The sequence below is a fragment of the Hippocampus zosterae genome, chromosome 8 (genome assembly GCF_025434085.1).
Source record: "Hippocampus zosterae strain Florida chromosome 8, ASM2543408v3, whole genome shotgun sequence".
In the NCBI taxonomy this organism is placed as follows: Eukaryota; Metazoa; Chordata; class Actinopteri; order Syngnathiformes; family Syngnathidae; genus Hippocampus; species Hippocampus zosterae.
Genome location: NC_067458.1, coordinates 6,806,405 through 6,829,405, shown reverse-complemented (window position 1 = coordinate 6,829,405; position 23,001 = coordinate 6,806,405). Strand labels below are relative to the sequence as shown.

Genomic DNA, 23,001 nt, shown 5'->3' with positions numbered 1-23,001 from the left:
AGCCAAGCCCGCAATGCTATTCAAATGAAACGGAATGATAGCCATTTATATATTCATTCATTCATTCATTCATTCATTTTCCGTACCGCTTGATCCTCACTAGGGTCGCGGGGGGTGCTGGAGCCTATCCCAGCTGTCTCCGGGCAGTAGGCGGGGGACACCCTGAATCGGTTGCCAGCCAATCGCAGGGCACACAGCGACGAACAACCATCCACGCTCACACTCACACCTAGGGACAATTTAGAGCGTCCAATCAGCCTGCCATGCATATTTTTGGAATGTGGGAGGAAACCGGAGCACCCGGAGAAAACCCACGCAGGCCCGGGGAGAACATGCAAACTCCACACAGGGAGGCCGGAGCTGGAATCGAACCCGGTACCTCTGCACTGTGAAGCCGACGTGCTAACCACTGGACTACCGGGCCGCCCGCCATTTATATAGTGAGCTAAAATTGTGCTTTTTTTTGCAAAGAAATAGAGGAGCAACTAGTAGGTTGGGTCCACCAAGCCGTTCACCAAGAAGTAACGTTTGCAACCTCAGGACAGTTGACAGATAAGCTAACAGCTAGCTGGCTGTTTCTTTTTTTCATTTTCTTCTTCCTTTTTTGTCTTCCTTTTCTTCTTCTTCAGTATGGTTGCCCTTGATGTTTTTTTTTTTTTCAAATTCAAAAAATCCAAATTCAATGTGAGTGGGCAATGGGACCCAGGACAGCTGAGCAGCAAGACAGCAGTAATGTGAAACTAGACACATCGTTGTCCACTGAACAGTCGGCAGTGCTTCATACATTCAAACTGAGAACATAAATGGAAGGAGAAGAATACAAAATGACAGTGAGAGGACGCGAACCGTGTTTCTTGTTTGACGCTTCTTGCTACTTTTAAAATTAATAAGCAGCACTGTACCATGTCTCAATGTTGTACTCACTGACTGGGAACATGTGCAGCTATTTATGTTGGTGAGGCAAATATGGTCATGTGGCGTACACATTCTACAGTGGAAAACCAACCTAGATTATGGTTAGAAACTGCATGGTCGTAAACCAAACTAAACTGTACAGCTGGGAGGAAACATGTCTTTTGTATCATGGTGGTACAGGAAGTTGAGGCAAGTCTGTAACGTTTATCATCCGACACTAGCACATGAATCCGTTCTGGCCTCGCCCGATAGTTGTGGTGTCTGTCTGCCTCAGCAAAATATAGTTTACGCATACTCTCCCTGTAGGTATTTCACACAATCCACACTTTGCGTTTCCCAAAAATGTAGGACACAACAATGTCCCAGAATATGAAGAATTTGTGGAAAAGGATGTGCTGTCGACACTAGTTTGTGTGGCGGCCTATTTATTAAATCATTTGGTCTAGATTTGTGCACATTGAGTTTCAAAGACATCAATAAGGAAAAACACTTCCAAGAACAATAAATACTGTACATATTGATCCAGCATGCAGGGAAAGGCCTGACATCAGTCTTGACACTTCTCAACATGCTTGATCTAATGATATCATTTCCCCCTGAAGGACTGCTTTGTGTCGGAGATCCCACAAGGGGAGGAAGTGTGTCACTCATCTTATTAATGAGTCACACAAGTGTGTGTTAGTGTTTCGACAGGGGTGAATACTTGTACATGTTTTCAATGGTCCCAACCTATAATTTTTCGTGGTTATATACTTTGGGGCCCTTCCAGTTTGCAAACCAACCCTAGGAATAAAGTAAGAAATTGATCTTGTTTTTGAGTCGATTATTTCGTAGATAAATGGTTCAGATATATATTTACGATAACGATTAATGAACTACAGTAATCCCTCGCCACTCCGAGGCTTCAGTGCTTCACTGGTTTTTGCAAAATACGGTATGATTCACTCCCAAAGACATTTTTTAACATCTTTTCAGACTTGGTCTAGAATTGGCTGGTACTGAATGAGTTTTAATATTCAAAAATATATATATAAAAATAAAAATGAAAAAGCAAATACAGCCATATTGCGGAAAGCTGCGTTCTTTCATGTCGATGCGTGAAAGAGAAGGTTTCCCTGCATGCCGAACGACTCAGAGACTCTGTACATGCCTTTACTGTACTGTACCATGTTAATGGCACTCATTCAAGGCGCGTAATTGGTTCCCGGTGCGACATCGACCAATGAGAGTGGATTTATCACGAAAGCTGATTGGCTGCACATCATCGTAGCCTCACCCAGCATCTTCCCTTGTGTCTCGTCATGCTGTTGACTGACTGGCATATTGTATCTTACTGTTGTGTTTCAAGGGGTGTGGCGGGGGGCTGCTTCGCAGCCTTGACCAGGTCGAGGAGCATTATTTTGAAGGTTTCCCAACCTGGTAAGCTGTTTTTTAGACACTCACAAGGAAGCAGTGACAACTCAGACGAAAGCTCAAGTGACAGCCGAAACTGTCAGCTAGGTATCCATCCATCCATCCATCCACTTTCCGAACTGCTTGATCCTCACTAGGGTCGCGGGGGGTGCTGGAGCCTATCCCAGCTGTCTTCGGGCAGTAGGCGGGGGACACCCTGAATCAGTTGCCGCCAATCACAGGGCACACAGAGACGAAGAAACATCCACGCCCACACTTATACCGAGGGACATTTTAGAGCGCCCAATCAGCCTGCCATGCATGTTTTTTGTAATGTGGGAGTAAACCGGAGCACCCGTAGAAAACCCACGCAGGCCTGGGGAGAACATGCAAACTCCACACAGGGAGGCCGGAGGTGGAATCGAACCTCTGCACTGTGAAGCCGACGTGCTAACCACTGGACCACCGGGCTAGCCTGTCAGCTTGGTAAGAGTTTTTAATCTTCACTAAAACAAGACCGTTGTCTAATTAAAAAAAGACACCTTAAAACTATTTCAACTCATAAGAGGACAAGATGAACATCATAGGGCTACCCGTCAACATGTTTTTCTCCAATTTAAAAACCACAGCTACACCATCAGTGCCTCCAGCAGAAGAGTCTCAGAATGAACCTAAAGCTTGCACGAGTCAGGTGTGAGCCACCTTATACGCCACCAACACAAGCCTCTTCACCAATTTCAGAAGGCAACGTTGAATATTGTGTAACCGTTGTGTCATTGAAATAAAACTGTTGTAAATTGAGGACTCCCTCTATGGGTACACATGCCCATGTGATATTTGTAGTGTTGCTAATTTATAAATAACTGCGGAGAAGACAGAAAAGGCACTTTAATTTGATGCAACTGCGATAACACTTTCCTTAGTCTCATGCGTGATTAATATGTTGCTTAAGACTGTCCTACTTCTAAATATAATACAGCAGTGGTCTTTTCAAAAGATGAACCGAAAAGCACATCTGTTTATTTCCAGGCAAGTAAACAGGCATTCTTTCAGTGTAAACAAAAGTGGTAATAAATCGAGCATTTTTTCCTGTGTCAACTTTCCACTTCAGCTCACTCCTTGATGTAAATCACACAGAAATGTTTTTCTGCATGATTTATGACAGAATTATTGCACCCATCACAGAGCTCAATCTGCATGTGTGCAAAGACAAGCGTACGCATTTCGGCTGACTTCTTACTGATACTGCTAATAGAATAAGAACATGCACATTTGAACACCAGCCACATGAAATATTTCTTCATTTGAGGGATTGAAAAATTGGTTGAAGCATTTATGATGAGGACAATCCACAAAATATATCAGGGGAAGCAGCCAAGACATTCCGCTGTGAAGGCCTGAACAGAAAACTGTTGATTAAAGGATACATGGAGTGATTCTTCAGAAAAAGCTTTTCAATGTGTATTGTAGACGTACTTAGATCCTGATCCGAGTCAGTATTCGACATGACGGTTTTAACTGAAAACTGGCCCTAAAAAAAATTGCCTTGTCAGTCAAGTCAAACATTTAACATTGGCAAAAATGCTTGAGCGTACTTTTGTTGATGCTCAGTAAACAGTACACAAAGTATATAAAGTATATCATGAAATTATTTAAATCGCCATATTGTGATTGAATACTTGATCGGTTTATTCAAACTCTCTAATTGGTGACTGGCCCCAAAAATCAGATCATGTCAAGTCTTCAAACAAGCGTTTCCACACACATTCACACCAAAGGACTATTTTTTAAAACACGGATGTAAAATAATAACAGAACCGAAAAGTCCATGAAGAAGAACAACACCGATGTTTCTGACATTTCAATAGAGGTTTTTGGAAACATTTGCACAATTTGTTGCAGCTTTAGTTTGCTCCGGTTTTACTGAATCATAGCATTTCAAACTCACAACGGATGGCCAAAACATAATGCATTTTTTCCCCCCCTGACTAATCGCATCCAATAATATCGTCTTGTCATATTCCTGTAATTTGAGAGGCGCTGATATAGATGAAATGCTAAAACCGATAAAAGGAGATTCAAAAGTGTGACAGCAAGCTGCATTGATCAACTAAAGCGCGACAAATGAATAAATAACCCATGGCTCCGACATGTGGGATATGACTCCTACAAACAAAAGCCTCTATTTATACTTGGAAATGCTCAAGGTAGACTTTGTCGCCTGCCCTTATAGACTCCACCAGCACCAAGGGCAAAGAAAGAGCACTTTCTGTGCATATATGTTTTTTTAAAAGTGCGCTTGTGTGTGTGTGTGTGTGTGCGTGCGTGCGTGCGTGCGTGCGTGCGTGCGTGTGTGTGTGTGTGTGCATGTACGTGTGTGCCTGCGTGCATGAGTATGTGTGTGTTAAGGGGGCAGAGTTCAGGGGAACACGGCATACCCCATTTCAAGCTTGTGACCCATTGGGAGAAACCATGATTCAAACAAACCACACACACACACACACACGCACACACACATGAACACACTTTGTTGAAAGCACAGACTTTACCAGACGTGACCTTGAGCAGACCTGCCAACGGGATTGCCGTCAGACAGAAACCTGGAACTCTGGGAAACAGGAAACAGGAAGTGAGACCTGTCCAAGAGTACAACGCGGCCACACTAAGAGAGATCGATAACCAAATGCCTAGTTGGACTTCTGATTATGATATAAGCAGGTAGCACATCCATCAGGTCCACAGACATGCGTTCACACACGCCATCCTCAAAGTGTGTGACGCGTCACGAAACGAAATCGGGGGCATCCAGGCTTGTGGTAGGGGGGTTCTTATAGGATCTCTAATTTCAAATAGTACTAGCGCCCGGGGACCAGACCATGTCAAAGGGCCCATCCCTTATGAGCCATATTAGGGCTCTGATCCCCAATCAATCAGCACTGGGCTAAAAAGAATCTACAACAAGACGGCAATTAAGCCCCGTCGAGGGCTTCACCAAACACATGTGAGAGATAGAGTTTGTAAGAGTAACTGTGTGTGCACTTATTTGACGGTGCTTAGTGGAGGGCTGCAAGCGTGTCGGACGTGTGTGACTGAGAGTGTGGGTATGTGTGCGTTGCCTAGATGCTAGAGGTGTGAAAGATCCAGCCGGTTGGGAGTATGTGTCAAGAACTACATCCACTCACATTTTGTAATTTAAAGCAATCCAAACATAAACACAAAGGCAGCCCCTTTCCTTAAACTATCATTTACATACACTGAATACATACATTCCCATAAGAATTCATGTTTTTAAAAAAAGAAAAAAAAGCAAACAAACATACATTTGGGAGTAAACCTCTTGCCATCAAAAACCCTTTATCAAATGTAGAAGCAATTTTAAGGCAAAATGTACCCTTTCATTCCGCCGTGACCACATGGACGTTTGTTGCTGCCACGTGTATTTTGCAAATGCCGCTTTGTGTGAGTATCACCGTTTCAAGAAATTCACAAAGTGCAGCTCACTGTGTGCTACTTTGAAAATCAACCAGCACTGAATAAGCGAAAGCCTCGGCACAGGATTTCCCATCACTACTTTACATCTATCACTAACTCATCGTGTCTGGTTAAATTTGTCTTGTTGCAGGTTTAGGCTTCTCCACCTAACTGAGCTAAACTGAGCTTGCTCCCCGCGTCTCTTCCTTCACACATGGCAAAGCTGTGATTGAGTGCGAGTGTGACACGATTTTGGGAAATGTGCACAAAAATTATCTGAAAAGCAAACGAGTGGGACAGTCGCGGTTGGATCATTTGTTTTGTTATTTGAGAGGCCTGCTTATCAATGGATGAAATTTTCACAGGAAAAAAAATAAACATTCATCAACCGGTTGATGCGTTGAGTGTGTGGGGATGTTCATGTTGATAGGATATTCGATTCTAAAAAGATTCGTTAGTGACAGCCTTCGATCCCGCAAACAAAACAACACTAGTGATAGTACCACAAGTAAGTTGGTCATAATTTCAGTGAAATCCAGAATTAGAGAAATACTTTTGAATAAGCTTCCACGGTGACTTAAAAGGAGCAGACCGTCCGCATGAGTCTGATGTGCGCAATCAAATGGATCAGCATGCGGCTGAGAAGCAACGCATCCCCAAAAATGTGAGTGGGCCTGTCAAACTCCAAGTTTAAAGGAGCTGCAGCGCCTGTGCTGAGCAGCAGATCGTCATCAATCCTGGCCGGTATCTGAGAACCACAGCAGTGTTGACACTGGCACTGATGTGAGGAGAAGTGAAACTGAAATCCAGACTTTCTCAATTCGGCACACAGGCAAGTTAACACTCAGAGTTAAGAGGCCATTATGACCAACTATGGAGAGCAGCTTTGTGTGGGCCTGGCTTCAAAACGACATATTTTCAGTTTCTGTGTCCTGAACCACAAACCGCCTCATTGTAACAACTTGGAAATCATATTTAAATGGCATATCTTAACACAACATCTGATAGACTGATAGAAATTTGCAGCTCCCCAAAAAAAATTGCAGTTGGACCAGTGTTCTCACCAACCTTGAACATACGGTTCACCGACAAGCTAATGTACAGAGACAAGTGCATTGTTTTGACTATAAATAGCCTCGAAATGAAAATATTTTTGCCACCTGTTTCGAGACTTGTAACTGCCAATGCCACATGCGAGAGTAATTAAAAACTTGCCAACTAAAGAACTATGCTAAATATATCTATGTGGTAAGATATACCAGAGGTTTAATTAAAACACTTTAGATTGTGACTTTTTTTTAACTCCAGGGTTCGCTCTGGAGTTTTATTTACTTTTAAGTCATTGTGATGAATTGGTTAAAAAAAAAGCCTTTACAATACATCTGGAAGTATTCACAGCACTACACCTTTCACATCTTTTCTTATTCCAAAATTGATTACATTTTTTGCATTTTTCCTCAAAATCACACGCAGAACTCCCCACATAGACACGATGAACTTATATGAATAATAATAATAAAAAAGACTGACTGTATCCTACAGGATACAGTCTTGTGGTTTCTTTTTTATTTTAATGTGAATGGTTTTCCTATAAAAATCTATCTCTAAAAATCCAGCAAAACTAGTGGAATTATAGTCAGCTTGCCGGATCCACACGCAGAGTTGCTGCTAGCTAGCTTGCACCCTGCTCAGTAGCATGCATGCTTCCTTTCCGCTGTCTCTCGCAGGGTATTTTGATGCAAATGTAACATGGCGCCTGTCAAAGTGCCACTTTAGATTCGACTGATTCATCGATGGTATTTTGTCATTGCAAATCACACCAAAGAACCTGTTCTTTCCAAAAAGGCGAATCCTTTGGTCCATTCGTCCTAAAGTCTACCGTACTTGTCATCTTTTTTTCTTTTCACCATTTTATTAGTTTAGTATTAGCATTGAGCTCATGACGAGCGGGCTGATTCAAAAGGGGGCGTTTACCTGTTTACACAGCAACGGCCAACGTAGGCCAGTGTTATCCAATCAAAATTGCTCCTGGAGCCAACTGCAGCGCAAACAGGAAATGAGCAGTAAAAAAATTGATGAATGGATGGATGAAACAAGCGAGAATGTTTTGTTTTATCTGCGAGACAGATGCAATCATCAAAAGAGCCACATATGGCTCGCGAGCCATAGGTTCCCGACCCCCTGGTCGAGAATCTCAAAATGGAGCTCAAATGCATCCACTGATCATGCTTGAGATGCCTCTATAGCTTAATTGGAGTCCACCTGGAATAAATTTGGTAGACCTGACATGATTTGAAAAGGCATACATCTGCTATACACTACTGTCCCACAGTTGACGGGGCATGTCAGAGCACAAACCAAGCATGAAGTCAAAGGAATTATCTGTGGACCGAGACAGGATTGCCTTGAGGCAAATATGTGGCGAAAAATAGAGCCACATTTTTGCAGCTTTGAAACTACCAAAGACAATAGTGGCCCCTTTTATCTTTAAATGGAGTTCAGTGCCACCAGAACTTTTCCTACAGCGAGCAGCGCAACTAAATTGAGCAATCTGAAGACTGTAGGAAGGAGTGTACCTTCCAGAAAAACAACATCTCTGCAGGACTATTAGACCATTGGAAACATAATTGACTGGTCTGATGATACACAGATTGAACTCTTGGGCCTGAATGCTCGCTCTCGTGTTTGGAGAAAACGAGACACCAGTCAATCTCAGTAAAGCATCATGGTAGCAACATTATGCTTTGGGGATGTTTTTCAGCGGCAGAAATGTGGCAAACTACTTCGGATTGAAGGACAGAGGGATGCAGTAGCAATGTCCAGTCCAGAGACATCCTGGATGAAAATCTACAGAGTGCGCAGGAACTCAGAGTGGGGAGATGGTACATATTTGAGCGAGGCAATGATCTGACCGAAACACACTGCCAAGTTATCAGAGCAATGACTTCAGGACAACTCCGTGAATGCCATTGAGGGCCCAACCAGAGCCCCTGAGTTGAATCCGATGAAATATCTCTTGACATATCTAAAAATGGCTGCGCTCCAATGCTTCTCATCCAACCTGATGGCGCTTGAGAGGTGCTACACAAAGAGAAACGGGTAAAGATAGGTGTGTCAAGCTTGTGGAATTTTATTGCTGTATTTCGTAATAGTTTGCTGACTTTTTTTCCCTTTTGGACTTAATTCGAAAAAAAAAACTTGGTCATTGTGGTGTGTTGTGTTTAGAGAAAAAGGAAAGGAATTAATTCCATTTCGGAGTACGACTGCTGTAAAAAAAAAAAAGTGGAAAACATGCACTTCACATTCATATTTCTATTCATATTATTAGCAGGTAGATCATAAGTATACCCTCCGTCCATTGGTTTACTGTTGCTTATCCTGTTTCGGATCAAAGGATAGCAGCAGATCTGACCTGACTTTGTGTTGGAGGTGGCCAACATTTCATTTAGTGGACACACATACATACTTCTGAATACATGCACCACCGTGGTTCCATACCATTTATCGTTTTTTAATAGGGCTTGTCCATATTTGGGTCACGGGTGAGCTAGAGCCTAACCCAGCTGACTTTCGACATGAGGTGGGATATACCCTGGACTGGTTGCCAGCCAATCGCAGGGCATATACAGTACGACCAATCACAATTCTGGACAAGTGATCATCATTCAACCTGACATTATCATGCATGTTTTTGGAATACCCGGAGAACGTCCATACAGGAAGGCAGGAGCAGAAATTCAAACCCTAAAAATCATGACTGACCTATGCTGGTACCATTTTTAAATGTATTTTTTTTAAAAAGGCAACATTCTTATTTATTGTGTCTGGTTTTAATACACACCGAATAAATGTTTAGATATAACAGGACTGCCGATTCCACTGGATCAGATGAACAGTTAGTAATCCCTCAAACTCACCCCAAATCACTCATAACCCAAAGCTGCTGCTCATTGACGTGTAACCTGCGACTACATAAAGCTTCCAAGAGAGCTGCAAATAAAGAATAGCAATTGAAGGCGATTATTGTGTTCGAGTTTTCTTATACCTGCGAGCAAGTTGCACTTCTTAGAAACGACTCCCTTAAAATAATTTCTCAATCATCTTGTGGACGGCGTTGAGAGTAGATACATGTCGCAATAGTGCCCATAATGAACTCAAATTAGCTGTGCTTTCATTCTTTAACTGCATAATTGGATTGCCAGTGGGCTGACGGTTGTATGGGCCTCACAGCTCACGACAGAGAAGATATCGCTTTTAAGTAGTGTTGATGGCTGGCTAATTACAGTCATTTAGCATGTGTTGGTTGGTTTCTTAGCCACTATGTCAGTATATTGACAGTACAAAAAGATGAAAGGTAAAGAGTTTTTACATAACCATGCACAAGATTAACTGTTCACAGTTGACAGTAATAACAATTATTCCACATCTAATGTATTCCAAACCAGATCACAAGTATGAAATGAAATATAAGCCCTCAGATGTCCAAAGGTATTTTCCATACGAGAAGCCTCTACTTTTTTCCCCACCCTTTAAACCAGTGGTCCCCAAACTTTTTCCTGTGAGGGCCACATAACATTTCCCTTCTCTGATGGGGGGCCGGTTTCAGTTTGTAACATCAACCATCGTATAGGAGCTTAAAAAATGTATTGTTTCCCAGAGAGCCACACATAACCAAATAACCCTTTCCAGGTTCTTTACAGAAAAAAAAGTCAGAAAACAAATAATAACACTATTAATGAAATAAATAATAACTAAATAACCCTCTCTGAGTTCTTCACAGAAAAAACAGGAAATAAATAATAACTAAACTACTCTCTCTCTTTATAGCCCCTTGAAATCCACAAAAAAAGAGTTCTGCCATCTACGAGAACGCCACCTATCTTGTCTTGTTTATGTCTGCTACCGTCTTGTTCACGTGTTCTACTAATTGATCTGAGACACAACTAAAACACTGAAACATTCTATGGTGTGTAAATAACTTTGTGACCTTGATTTCAACCCTATTTGCGTTGTGGGTCATTTTGCCCCGAAGTCCACCTCTGTACTTTTTTTTGTACAGCTTCCATGGAATTGTGAATAAAAACAGGTAGCAGCACCAAATATTCCAAAATAGTTTTACCTAGAAGCTAAAAAAAATACAGATTTCTAATATTTGCAATAATTTAGGAGGTGAGGAGCAATGTACAACAGGTTCTGTGAGCTGTATGTTGAAATAGAGTAAATGACAGGAAGGTTTGAAGAAAGGCACAGTCAGAGAATGCGTTCTTGGTTAAAATTGTCTGTTCTATGTTCAAGTGCACTTGGATAAAGCAGAGACACAATGAAGAAAAAGAAGAGGAGAAAGTGTGCTATTTTAGTATTTTTCTTTTTTGACACTGTGGAGGAAAAAAAAAAGAACGAGAACACTGAGAAATATAAACAGTGTCAGCAACCAAGGTGTCGTGGTATTAATCATTTCAAACAGGGAGAAATGCCAATTGTAAACACAGACAGAGACTTCAGATCTGTGGCCATGTACCATAAAGTCCATTTTACTGCTGTTGTCAAATTAAACGCCTCCGGAGCATGTGATCAAAAACATAGATGAAGCACTCATTTATAGTTCTAAGAAACGGTGAAAATGGTGCTGGTTTCTCAACTCCCACAATCCCAAATTCCTTAAGTGGGACTTCACTTCAAAAGGTATTTTTCAAAACCAGCCTTCAATAAAATTTGGGTCATTTTTACAAATATGCACAGTAACACATGATTAAAGAAGTGAAGAATCAAGAAATACCTATTCATCCACTTTCTACAGCGCTTGTCTTGAGGGTCACGGGTAGAGTTCGACACGAGAATCGAGTGGAACCTGCACAATAATTTTGATTTTTTTCCCGGAATCGTCCAGATTCTCAATGTTGGTGGTAAATTTCGATGCTTAGTTGACTGGGCGTGAGAAGCACGAACGAAGAAGGAACAATAGGAAATATGTGCGTATGGAATGCGGCACCTCTTCAGCCGGCCCGGCTGAGCTGCCGTGTGCCGCTGCTCTTCCCACTCCCCACCAGAGGCCCGTGCTGGACATGCGAGGAGGGCAGGGGCGTCTTTGGACATGCACAGGACTATTCGAGCCGATTCCACCCTTTTCAGGCCGCCACGGCCAGCACCTCACAGATGACTATCCGATCCAGACTCAAAGTCGGAAGAGGGTAAGCACATCTAACGCCAACAATGAGCCAACAAGTTAAACTGCAAGTAAAACAGCGAGTCAACATACAAATGCAAATGCCTAGCTAATATTTAGTTAACAGCATATACACACAAACCAACATATAGTGTTGTAAAAGTTATTCTGTGTACAGCGATTCAGTGTTCAGTTCATAGTTCACAATGGAAATTATTTAACTCAGTTCTTCGTTCCACAAATAAACTAGTTCATACACCCAGCCCCCCCTGTGAGCTGTTACTCTCTGGCATGCTGGCATATGCCCATTGTTGGCAACCATTTAGTTCACACTTGTATCCATGATACTTAGTATTATTTTAAATCGCCCATCGTGTCATATGGCGATATCGTTTTTATAATGTTATGAGCATGCACTATGAGACATACAGGATAACCAGTAGTACACCAAGTTAAATAATATTAACATCAGAGTTGTACAAAAGACAGAATTTCACTTGGGAAATGCATTGCGCACAGATACTGGTGTTTGTCCATATTGGAAAAAATAAATAAATCCCATTTTAAAACCCTTGGGTCCTATTTACGTCCCATCTTGAATCGGCAGCAGCATAATTTTGAAGTACTGCACATCATCGGTCCCCAAACCCCGGGCCACAGACCGGTACCGGTCCGTGGGTCATTAGGTACTGGGCCGTACAGAAAGAAAAAGGAACTTACATTACTTCCGTTTTACTTATTTCGGAATCTGAAAGATGATTTATATTGAAAAAAATAGCAGATTCTCTGTTACATCCGTCTACAGTATGTCACTCTTGAAGCAGGTGCACTTCTCGGTCACGTGATAGGTTACCGCTAAAATGAAACCCAGAGGCTAGCAAAATGAGTAAAAAAAAAAACCAAACGTTTTTAGGAAGGGGAAAAGGCCTAGCCAGGGAACATAAGATTAGCCTCTACCTTTCAAGAAAAAAAAGGCTACATTTAAAGACAGTATCAGGAGCCCTACTTAAAATATGGATTTATCTCAACGGCAGATTCCCACGCACCAAGGCCACTCTGCATAATATGCGGTGGTGGTGAGTCATATTTTTCATGCACTATGTATTCGTGGTGTATTTTATTTTGAAAGCACGTTTAAACATTACCATACCGACCAGAGAGTGTTGCAGCCAGAACGGACATTCCTCGTGTCATGATTCGGATTTATTATTATGTTTAGAAAATACCACAGTTTTCATGCAGGTCATATCATATTATTTTGTTGTATTTATCAATCACACCTTAAAGGCCGGTCCCTGAAAATATTGTCTGACATTAAACCGGTTAAAACAGGTAAAACATTGGGGACCCCTGCTATACAGAATTACAATGCTGTGGGTTTGCGGTGCGGCCCCAACGGTTGAGCATCTTTGGTGTCGATGAGATGTTATAAGCAGAGTTCACGCGGTTTAAATCGCAGGCCTGAGTTATTAGCTGACTCTGATGTGATCTTACAGATAAACCTTCTTCTTTCAGCTAAACACTAGTCATCATCCCTGAGCGTAGTCGGGAATCAAAGAACAACACGCGGCCTGAGTGTTAATGGTACCATCGTCCTCCCACTCGACTAACACTGTTTTTCTTTCACCCTCCCGACATTTCCATCACTGCTCTTTTTTTCCCTGCCAAAAAGCAAAGTGTGGCAGGGAAGAGAGAGAGCGAGGGAGGGTGAGAGAGAGAGAGAGAGAGAGAGAGAGAGAGAGAGAGAGAGAGAGAGAGAGAGAGAGAGAGAGAGAGAGAGAGGGCATCGGTGGGGGTGTTCTGTCTTTGGCTCAACCTGTATTTGTTCAGGCTCTGTAAAAACATGACCAATGCAACGAGAAGAGAGAGAGACGGAGGATAAAGGTGAAGTAAAGAGAACAGAGATGAAGGTTGTTGCGGAAACCTTTTCGTCTGTCTCTTGGTGAAAGATAACTGTTGACATATTCCTGAACATTGGAAACATTTTCATCTGTCTCTTGGTGAAAGACAACTGTTGACATATTCATGAACAATTCAAGAGAACTGAAGTCGATTTTAACTTTGGTTGGGCAAAAGTACGGTAATAAAAACGAGGATGTGAGGCGTGACTTCAAGGAATGGTTATGACTTCTTGGCTTCCAGTGCAAGAGTTAAATGAGAACATCATTACCATTCTTTGTGTCTTGGCCTTGGCCAATGGTCAAACCTCGTAGCCAATCTTTACTAGCCAGAAAATTAGCAGATACTCCAAGTGTTTGCTGGGGAGAGCCAAGATACGAGCCACCGCACCATTCCGCAAACACCACATTTTACACTCTGCTCTTTATGTTGGTATGTACTGTATAAACAAAACATCATGTGTTAATTTGTGATGTTTCAAGGAGGCTAACAGATTTTCTATACAGTGCCTGCCCCTTGCTCAAGACCCATGAGAGACTAATATTTTTTTTGCCCATGTTGACATCACGACATGTTTAAAATCTAGGACCGTTACGAACACCTCGAATAAAACACAAATACAATTGCGACCAGTGTTATACATTATGAATGGGAAATTTTAGGCTACTTCTTAATTTCAATCCACTGAATGTGGAACGTTACGTGACCAAACCTGGGAAATCATGTTGGCTGGTGTCTTTGGACAAATGTCAAATACATGAGATCATTCATTTATATTTATAGGATATGATACATGTAAACACGACCAAAGTCTAAACATTGACTGTTATTATCTTTGGCGGCTCTGTGGTAACATCTTGTGTTTAAAAAAAAGACATGGAAATTTTAAATTTCCACGGGGATTCTGTCAAGGTCCTTTCCACTATTCACCTGGGTGAGGAGGAGCACTTTTGCACATTTAAAGTACCGTATTGGCCCGAATAAAAGATAGCCCTGATTATAAGACGACCCCCTCTTTTTCAAGACTCAAGTTTGAAAAAAGACATTTGGAACACCACATTAATTTTTATACAGAAAATAATTACAGTACATCTGAAACAAATGATTAAAACAATATATTTGAGAGAAAAAGCATGTTATTTTGCCTCATTCAAACCTAAAGTGCAATCACATTCGTAAGTGAATGGCTTCTGGTTTTTGAAATGTAAATTACATCATAACTTCTCCTCAGCTGCCGATTAACCTGGCCGATCTTCAACCCACTTTTCTCCAGATTGTCACTACGTTTGTCCATTTTTTATCTCTTCTATTATTTTCTTCTCTTTTCCTTCTTACCGCTATTTTTTTTTTTGCATTTTTCTTCTTCATGCAACCACTATTTTTATTTTTATTCTTCGTGGCAGGGGTTCACTTTGGATTGGGGAGTCAAATTCAGCATTCGCTTCAATGATATCGGGTGACATCTAGCGTTGTGAATGGGTATAATGTCTAGACCCCGAATATAAGACGACCCCAACTTTTTCAGTCTTATTTCAATGCAAAAAACACCGTCTTATATCCGGGCCAATACGGTAAATTGAGCGTTTCCTGGATTTAGGCCTTGTTCAGACTGGCAGCCAAAATCCCATTTTCAACCCATCCAGACTGAAAGTGGATAGATCTTTTGTAGTCTGAACAGTCAAAAATCACATGAAATTCGATTTTTGCGAAATGAAGCCATATACAAGAGGTAGCTTCATTTCGGGTTTGGGCAGGATAAGTCTCAGTCTGACCAGCTACAAACAAATCTAGCGGTTTTAACTTTCTGTGACCTCACCCATTGCGCCAAAGTGGAAAGCACCAATCAAAGCAGGAAATACAGCAGGAAAGAGAATGCTACACATCGAAAAAATTGAAGACAGCAGGCACTGGACAGAGAGGAAATGCATTGCCTTATCGGTCTGTCGAGAGATGGTGGCATACAAGCAAAGCTCGAGGGCATGTATAGAAAGAAGTCTGATGAAAGTGTTTCGTGTGTTTCCGCTGTTGCAATTCGATGACTTCAAACATGCCTCCATTACGATGCTTTTGCTACAGTCAGTCAACCTGTCAGAGGGGTCAATTATGTGGCCCGGTCTAAACGGGGCCAAATCCAATCTGAACAAGAATCTGATTTGAGTCAGATGAGCCTGCAGTCCGAACGCAGCTTCAATAAATAATAAAATTTATAAATAAAAAAAATAGAGTTGAAAGTGGATAAATTGACCACCTGGACAGGACCATGTGGAAAGTCATCGTTACAAATTCTTACCATGTCATGCAAACCACTGAGAGCCCAACAAAGGGACACTGAAAAATGACAATTATTGGCAAATAAAAACTATGCCTCCATAAAAAACAGCCACACGCCTTTTATTGCCAGATAGGCTAAAAATGAGATGTGTGGCCACAGCTTGAGTTTAACACTCTTTAGAATGTTTGAATTGAAGTTTAGACCTCTGGTTCGTCAGCTTTACTCCTGCGGCTAAAAGTGCCCCCCGACCCGAACAAACACACACTCACACAAACTATTAAGCGCCCACACGCCACATGTGTACTCAAGGCCAACGTGGAAAAATGAAAATGACCACACAAACCAAAGGAAAAAAAAACTATTTCATACAAATTGAGGATAAATATATTTTTTCTTAAGAAAAAAATTGGGAAAGATAGCTAACTTTGCAGCGAACATGTTTCAATGAACACAAGGTGGTGCACCAGATGTTTCAAGAAAAAATAAAAGGCAGAATTTGTGATGGTCTAGCAACTGTGGTTTGAGGTAGAGTGTGTGCCATCATTAGGTGACCCTGTCTTCTTGACAGCTGCAACCCGATTTTACATCGCCTTAGTTGCCCATGACACTCATAATGAGCTGCAGTGACGATGGGCTGACTGCCACCCCACCTCAGCTGCGGTCAAAGGCATTTATTGCCCAATTTGACTCATACGCTAATAACAACACACGTGACAGTTTAGGACAAATATGTGAAGTTTGGGAGGCTTTACGACATCTTAATAAAGTACAACTATCCTTCAAATAAGATTTCAGCTTCTCTTGTGCAATTCTAATAGAAACTAACAAAACTCAGGTGTTTTTTTTTCCTTGCTTCTGTTGCCATCATTGGGCCATGTCGGAAAAATAAGATAAGATAAGAAAACCTTCATTTGTCTCATAATGGAGAAATTCCCAATTACAGCAGCAAAATTATGGAACAGAATTGAGTCATTTTAGATCTTACGATGCATTAAAATGGATAGTTATTGAAAAGCCTCTTTCATTGTGCTCAAACCTTGAGGGCGGTTCACCATCGCCGTTGGCTCTTAATTTGGCCACAGTGAAAGTGGCACCAATATAAATAAATAAACAAATAAATAGATAAATCGCAGGCTCGGCCATGGTATGATGTGAAGGATTACTCATCTCCATTGCAGTGTGTTTTTAGAGGCCCTTTTTGTTTTTTAAACGGACATGCAGATTCAGCTACTTACGTCGGCCGTCCCGCTAGAGGCGTAGGCAGCGGATCTGGAAAAGAGGACAAAGGGATATTTGACCGCAGGGTAAATATTATCATAACCACATTTGTTTCTGTGTTAGCTGCCAGCTACATGCAAGAATAGGTCGAGTGTTGTTAAGTGGAGCCAGATCCCCTCCAGGAAAAGCGGAATCAGAAAGAAAGTTAAATTATACCAAGATGGTTAAACACAGCTCATAAAATGTTTTCAATGTGATGTAGGAAAGTGATTCCCTTTTTAGTGTGGCGACTGCTCAGCTGCCACAGGCACGAACTCTAGCAAGTTTTCTTGAGTACATGCTTACCAAATTTGACGAAGAGCACGCCTGTGGTAGACACTGTGCCCTGGGTGTTGGTAGCTACACACTGGAAGTAGCCAGTGTCTGTGGTGTCCAGATTGCGAATGCGAAGACGTGACCCATATGGTGTGGACCGGAACGAAACCCGTCGTGGCTCCTGTACCACAGGCGCGTCATTCTTTAGCCAGCGCACCGTCGGCGGTGGGTTGCCTGACACGCGACAGAACAGTTCAGCTGTTTGGCCCAGAGAGGTGGTGATGTTGTTCATCGGAGTTTCAAGACGGATAAAAGATAGCCCTGAAAGACAGGAATGCAAAACGACGTAAGGGACAAACATCAAAGAGGTGAGCACAGCTTTTCACAACATGTAAGGAGAGCCAGGTGATGGCTCAGGTGAAGAAAAAATATGAGCATAATATCTATCCATCATCCATCCATCCATCCATCCATCCATCCATGCGTCAGTTCGCTGGAGCCCTTTTCCTCACTAATGCTGGAGGCGTGCTGGAGTCCAACCCAGCATTATTTGTGTGAATGTTCAAAGCAAACATGTTTTTCTTCTTTCAACTACTAGTTCTACATTTCTCGACTGATTCGAATTATTCCACCGTTAACATATTTGAAAAATGTACGCCTTGAGGGCTATTATGTTTCTCATTTCAAACATTCATAGTTTTCCCACGAGTCCACAGTTTTCCCCCAATAATTCTCCATTTTTAATGACACGTTCAAAAATTCGCTCCCATTCGAAATGCAAAATGTTAAGTTCATTCAATTCACCTTGGGATCAGTTTTTAACATTCCCACAAAAATTCAAAATTCAAACATATTGCATATTTTCACCAGCAAGATTCCCATCTTTGGGATATTCAAAATTATTCGCTTCTCTTTGACACCCATGCCATTTAATCTGATATATTTTACCCGCAAATTTTTATTTCAACATTTTACGGTTAAGTCTGTTTTTCACCCCGGAATTCCCATGAATTTCCATCGAGACATTAAAAATGTCATTTTAATTCTATATTCAAAATGTTTAGCTCATTAAATTCATTTTGGGAATGATTTTCAACATTGCACCAATTCCCACATAGGAACAATCCAAAAATTCCCATCAACATGTTGCACATGGCGGCCCGGTAGTCCAGTGGTTAGCACGTCGGCTTCACAGTGCAGAGGTACCGGGTTCGATTCCAGCTCCGGCCTCCCTGTGTGGAGTTTGCATGTTCTCCCCGGGCCTGCGTGGGTTTTCTCCGGGTGCTCCGGTTTCCTCCCACATTCCAAAAACATGCGTGGCAGGCTGATTGAACACTCTAAATTGTCCCTAGGTGTGAGTGTGAGTGCGAATGGTTGTTCGTTTCTGTGTGCCCTGCGATTGGCTGGCAACCGATTCAGGGTGTCCCCCGCCTACTGCCCGAAGACAGCTGGGATAGGCTCCAGCATCCCCCGCGACCCTAGTGAGGATCAAGCGGCTCGGAAGATGAATGAATGAATGTTGCACATTTTGCACCATTATAATTTTTTCTTGTTCCACTGTTTTTCTTCCTTGAACTACTTGTACACTTGTGTACGGCTTATGGTCTGGAAATTACGGTAGTTAAAAAAATCAAGAAAAAAATATAAGGGCAGAGCCGGTGTCAGGGATTTTCTCGGACAAAGTTAAAAAAATGACTCGGCACACAGGAAAACTGTCTTCAATATCGGCGGGAGTGGATCTCTGAGAGCGAACGACGGCAGTTGGCCCGATCATCACACTCTCAGCTCCCTCTCTGCCAGTTCGAACATTTATTGGAAAATATAAGAAAAACACTGCCCCTGAGATTTGCATACCGCACCCCCCGGTCTGGCCCCTCGGTAGTGATCGGATCTACCCGAATACACAAGTCACAGACTTTGCTGATGACAAATGTCCACCTGGGCGTGACAGCTGTTCCCAAACTGTCTTTTGGTATTCAACAACTCTTTGTTCCCAATTTGTTTATTCCAACTCTGTGATTGAATCTAGCCTTCTTCCATCTGTTCACCCCCCCTGCTTTGATGTGATTACTCAAGAAAAGGCCCTATGCCCAAACGCCCGACACATCTGCGCTGAGTATGTGCAGACATTCCCAAAATAACTGAAACTTTAAACATGCTACAATTTTGTTCATAGATTTCTCTATCAGCCGGGTACTAATTTTAGACAAGTATCCATTTCGGATGAGGCTTTATTGCCGTGTGCGCGCATGAAACAAGTACAGCTCATCATTGTCCGTATTTGTGCTGAAGGAAATTCCTCAGTGGGTTACTACTTTGGTATTCACTCTTCACTCTGTGATCGTCCAGTTACACCCAGTGACAACATCTCCTTCGACAGACTTGCTGGAGCAAGAGGAGCCGTGCCTTATGGCCTTCTCAAGCTACACGATTTGTCGTTCATGACCTGTCGCGCTGACAGACTACCGGAGAAGTATCGTTCTGTGTCTTGGACCGGGGGAGATGTCATACTAGAAGTCCATCACCAACCAGATCCCGCTCAGTCGATGCGTGCTTCCATCAATATTTAGTCGACCAGGACATATCTGTCAGGGAGGCGGGACAAGCAGCTGTCAAAGTCATGTCAATAAAGGCCTTATGTGGATATGTGTTGTTTCTCTGCTCCCCATAGGCAAAATAAAAAAAAAGAAAACAAACAAACAAACAAAAAAAAACCAAAGGAAAAAATGGACCAGTTCGTGGATAGTGGCGAGAGGGCAATATGGACTGCCTATTATCAAAAAATGACACCACATTTTGAGAATCAGTTACAAACTCTGCAGTTAGCATGATTTGAAATGCAACGTGCACTTTCCAATATTTCTCCTTTTGTTCAAGTCACTTTTTAAAGAATGCACACCACATTGTGATTGTATGCGCCGCACCCAGTCTCTCGTCACAAGTAGGAGGGCACTATCTTCTCATTGGTCACTGTAGAAGAACCAAACGGAGGACAATGTTGGACATGTCAAACCATGCAGCAAGACGAACACAAATTCTTACACGTCAGACTTTTGTCGTCGTGGTCGTGAAACGTCCCAGAAGCAAGACAACCAATAGTTGATTATGTCACACTACAAGGGCAACAATGCATCAAGACAACTCAAAATTGGCTACAAGACACTACGTTTGCGACACATCTGCCATACATTTGGGTAGTCTGATGTCAGCATTACTCTTCCACACAAGACAGTAATTGACGACCACTCTGGACTTGCTTGACCTGACTCCGGCTCACACTGCTCAAAGCAGTACTCGGTTTTCCGCATCTCACCTCTATTTCGTTTCGTTTGATATTTAAAGTTAGTTGTTAGTGTTGCTTGGTAATGGATGCAAATGGCAACATAGGCAATTTCAGCCCACCTCATTTCTCGTAATCCCCACCCACTTCCAGTTGATGTCCTGCCCACTCTGAGTCCAGATGCATATACAGTACAGATCATTTAGATGGGTGAACAGGAAGATACAGATAGTGGTCTACTCACCCGACTAACCACATATCCGTTTCTGTTATCTTCTTTTGTTTACACCGGCCAATTGGATAAAAATTACTATACATTGGCGGATTGATGGTCTACTTGTTCACACGTCGGCCTCACAGTGCAAAGCTGCAGGGTTCAATTCCAGCTATGAACATTGCAGGATTTGCATGCCTGCGCAGGTTTTCTCCGGGTACTGCGGTTTCCTCCGGGTACTGCGGTTTCCTCCCACATTCCAAAAAACATGCATGGCAGGTTGTTTGGGCACCACAAATTGTCCCTAGATGTGATTGTGAGCGCGCATGGTTGTTTATCTATGTGTGCCATGCGATTGGCTCGCAACTAACTCAGGGTGAACCCCGCCGAATGCCCGAAGACGGCTGGGATAGGCGCCAGCATGTCCGCGACCCATGTGAGGATAAGCCGATTAGAAAATAGACGGGTGGATAACTACATTTAATTTTGGGTAAAAGCAACTTTGCCATACCACAGAAAAGGGTTACGCATTTTAATACAACATTTCCTCCCCTGCAGAATAACATTTGAAATAATTACAAACAGTAACATAATCAATCAGGGTAAAAAGATGACAAAACTAAACAAGTTCTTAAATGGAAACGAGGATTTAATGAACTGCGGTTTCAATTCTAGGTTGCCTTGCCTTTCTAACCCCAATTGTTGAGACATGGCTATCCATTCTATACAACCTCCCAAATGAATTTACATTTTATCATCTCACTCTGCCTTGATTATCCGTTTGGAGGGCTTGTTAAATTAAACACAGGACACTTGAGCTTTTGTCAGTGCTTTCGTCTAAGTATGTGTGTATATGTCTGTAGCCATCCCAAAAAGTGTCAAAGAGTCCTTGAGCAAGAAAATCAACCCCTCGTTACTCCTGATGAACTGATTTTTTGGCAGCCCCCTTGTGGGTGTGAGGTGCTGGCAAGACTGATAGCGGATTCTAAAGCTAGTTATTTTTGGCAAACTCTCTGAGAGCGAGCAAAGAACTTGTCAACTGCACATTGTGTCCACATGAAATGTGCAAGAGCTCATTTATTTACTCCAGCTCTTCTTGAAATAACAATGTGGGCTCGGGGAGGATAGGAAAAAGACTATGCCAGAGACAGATGACAGAGAAATTCTTGGGATTTGGAGAGAGGAAATCTAATCACATAATTAAGTTCATGAAATACCAAACATTTACATTTTTAAAAACAATATAGTCCAGGGGTGTCAAACTCGTTTTAGCTCAGCGTTCATATGTTGCACCTCAGGCTTTTTCTATGTGAATATGTTGATGGTTGTAAATAATACTCTTAAAAATATTGGGTTGTTAAAAGTGACTACTAGTCGTTTTGAACGGGTAATCAAGGATTTATTGACATTTAAGGAAAAGCTAGACGTACCTACATATTGCGACGACGTAATTGCCGGTTTTTGCTGCCGTACTTCTGGGTTGTTCGTTTTCTCAAAGCCAAGAAAATTGCCGGACTCATGTGACTCAGTCTGGAAAGTTGATCTAATCATCCACTTTAGATTAAAGTTCTATTTTATTATATTACATACACATGCGTGTAGACATTAATTTGAATTGAATTGTTATAATATATAATATATGTGCTCTACAGTGTGTGCAAAGAGCGACTTTAGCTTTGTAATGACAGGTTTCACTCCATTCTTGTGAAGACAATTAAACGCATTGAAACTGAACTCCAGGGGCTTCATTTGTGGTCTATATCGGTGTCACCAACACCTCAGTTGAAACCACGACAGTGAAAAGGCATCATTTGAAGAGTCATCGCCGGACAAAATGTCATCCAGTAACAAGTCTGTTTGCA

The 23,001-nt window shown here is 42.0% G+C and overlaps 2 protein-coding genes and 1 long non-coding RNA gene across 3 annotated transcripts in view; 1 reads left to right on the top strand and 2 right to left on the bottom strand.

Annotated features, from left to right (window-relative positions):
- The window catches only part of alg6 (ALG6 alpha-1,3-glucosyltransferase), a 273,870-nt gene that overhangs the window by 49,590 nt on the left and 201,279 nt on the right, over nucleotides 1-23,001 (bottom strand). The window lies entirely within an intron of this gene.
- The window catches only part of ror1 (receptor tyrosine kinase-like orphan receptor 1), a 165,606-nt gene that overhangs the window by 24,561 nt on the left and 118,044 nt on the right, over nucleotides 1-23,001 (bottom strand). Inside the window, exons 3-4 of the mRNA XM_052073358.1 lie at nucleotides 17,676-17,966; nucleotides 17,348-17,381 (exon numbers count right to left, since the gene is read on the bottom strand). Of these exons, the coding sequence (XP_051929318.1) occupies nucleotides 17,348-17,381; nucleotides 17,676-17,966 (325 nt within the window). The remainder of the gene's footprint in view (nucleotides 1-17,347; nucleotides 17,382-17,675; nucleotides 17,967-23,001) is intronic.
- Nucleotides 1-23,001, top strand: part of LOC127605758 (uncharacterized) — a 46,552-nt gene that overhangs the window by 9,750 nt on the left and 13,801 nt on the right. The gene's annotated exons all lie outside the window — the stretch shown is intronic.